General features: G+C 36.8%; 1 protein-coding gene across 1 annotated transcript; it reads left to right on the top strand.

Annotated features, from left to right (window-relative positions):
- LOC113850160 (abscisic acid receptor PYL4-like) lies at positions 1 to 1,191 on the top strand. Its single transcript, XM_027480561.1, has one exon. The coding sequence runs from the start codon at positions 265 to 267 to the stop codon at positions 916 to 918; it is 654 nt and encodes a 217-aa protein (XP_027336362.1). The 5' UTR covers positions 1 to 264; the 3' UTR covers positions 919 to 1,191.
- The last annotated feature ends 958 nt before the right edge of the window (positions 1,192 to 2,149 follow it).

Here is a 2,149-nt window from a genome sequence, read left to right on the forward strand (position 1 = left end):
TCATCTTTTGAAAATCCAACCCCACCACCCTCTCTCTCTCTCTCTCTCTCTCTCGTCGCCCACAGAACACTACGTCCAAGCTTGAAGCTACTACTACTACTATATATAACCTTAACCACAACACTAACCAACCCCTCTTCTCTCCTTTCTCTAACTTGATTCATTTTTTCTTTATAATTGAATCATTTCAAGAACCTTTGAAAGTTTAACAACGCCGCATCATATTGTTCACTCATCAACCGCTATCGTCATTGTTTGTTTAAAATGCCTCCAAATCCACCAAAGTCATCACTCCTCCTTCACCGGATCAACCACACCGCCGCCCTCGCCAACTGCCACGACCATCGTGGCTGTGACACTAACCTCGTGAAGCCCTTCGCCGCCGTCCCTGATGCCGTAGCCCGATACCATACCCACAACGTGGCGCCAAACCAGTGCTGCTCCGCGGTGGTGCAGGAGATCGCCGCCTCCGTCGCCACCGTGTGGTCCGTCGTGCGCCGCTTCGACAACCCGCAGGCCTACAAGCACTTCGTGAAGAGCTGCCACGTCATCGGCGGTGACGGCGACGTCGGCACGCTCCGTGAGGTCCACGTCATCTCTGGCCTACCGGCCGCTAGGAGCACCGAGCGCCTCGAGATTCTCGACGAGGAGCGCCACGTCATCAGCTTCAGCGTCGTCGGTGGGGACCACAGGCTCGCCAATTACCGCTCCGTCACCACCCTACACGCTGCCGGCGACGGTGCCGGCACCGTGGTGGTGGAGTCGTACGTGGTGGACGTGCCACCAGGGAACACGCGTGACGACACGCGCGTGTTCGTGGACACCATCGTGAGGTGCAACCTTCAGTCACTCGCGCAAACCGCTGAGAACTTGACGCAACGGAACAACGACACCGACGATTACAAGTGCTGTTCCTAATTTTTCCTTTTTAACTTTTTTTGGCTTTCACATTTATGAATTTTAGCGTTATTGTGTATACGGTAATTGTTAATTAAGTATAATATATGTATATTGTGATTACTGGACTGTTGATTGTATGAGTTGGTATATATTCAAGCCAGTTTTCTCTTTATATTTGTTGTTAGTTTCTCAATTTTCACTGAAAAATTGAAAATTTTGACATGGGATTTTGTAAAGTTGGTACTATGCATCGTTGTTGTGTTTCCGTAAAACAAAACATAGCCTGTTGAGAATTTTATTAACCGAGAATTTTTACTTTTCTTATATGCAAAATAAGTTTTTTTTTTTAATCAATTTTTTCCTCCATATTTATAATTTAATTATATTTATTTAATATTCCCAGATTTATCGACAAGTATAAATAAGTGAAAGGCGAGTAATTAAATGAATTGAAGCAAGTACTTTAAACTTTGGCTTAACAGGTGAAAAAAATTGTTTTCATATATTTAAATAAATTGAATTTAAAGTTTGACTTTATCTTAATTAAAGTCATGAGCTTAATTTAAAAAAATATTTTAATAATAATGTTAATGTACAAAATATAAATTTTACTCATTTAAATAATTAAACCTGTAATTTTGACTTTAAATTTATTTATTTAATTATTTAAATAAAATTATTTTAGTATTTGATAAATCAAACTTCATGAATAATGCAGTTCACTTATACCTGTTAATCTGTTATATATTATATGAATTACGAGATGCGTACCGCTTATTGAATTAGAATAGTAATGCTGACAGAACGGTTGCTAATTTGTCGGGTTAATTTTTTATCTAAATTGTTTTTTAAATGTGCGAAAATAAGAAAGATAAAAAAATAATATATAATATAAAAATTAAATAAAAAATAAATACTAATATATAATATTACATAGTACAATGTTAATAATTTAAATATCATACATGGTTGGGAATCCAAATAGGTCCTCCACCCGTTATTAATCATTTAATAATTTAGTGGAGATGGTGATCATTAGAAGATAATTGCAGTGATAAATTAATTAATGTGAGTTTGTGTGTGGAGTATATTTATTTTGTTTGATAAAAATATTTGGTCAATACTTTTTGGATATATATATTAAAGAAAGAAACATAAGAACAATATATATAATATCAAAAAGAAAAAAAAATTACTGAACAAGTAAATAGTTTAATGATATCAAATTCTGACAGATATAGCCGTGTTA

Source organism: Abrus precatorius, unplaced genomic scaffold, assembly GCF_003935025.1.
Source record: "Abrus precatorius isolate BTA unplaced genomic scaffold, Abrus_2018 Scaffold9, whole genome shotgun sequence".
Taxonomy (NCBI): Eukaryota; Viridiplantae; Streptophyta; class Magnoliopsida; order Fabales; family Fabaceae; genus Abrus; species Abrus precatorius.

Coding starts and splice junctions, on each gene's coding strand:
- LOC113850160 (XM_027480561.1), top strand. CDS start 265: ATGCCTCCAAATCCACCAAAGTCATCACTCCTCCTTCACCGGATCAAC.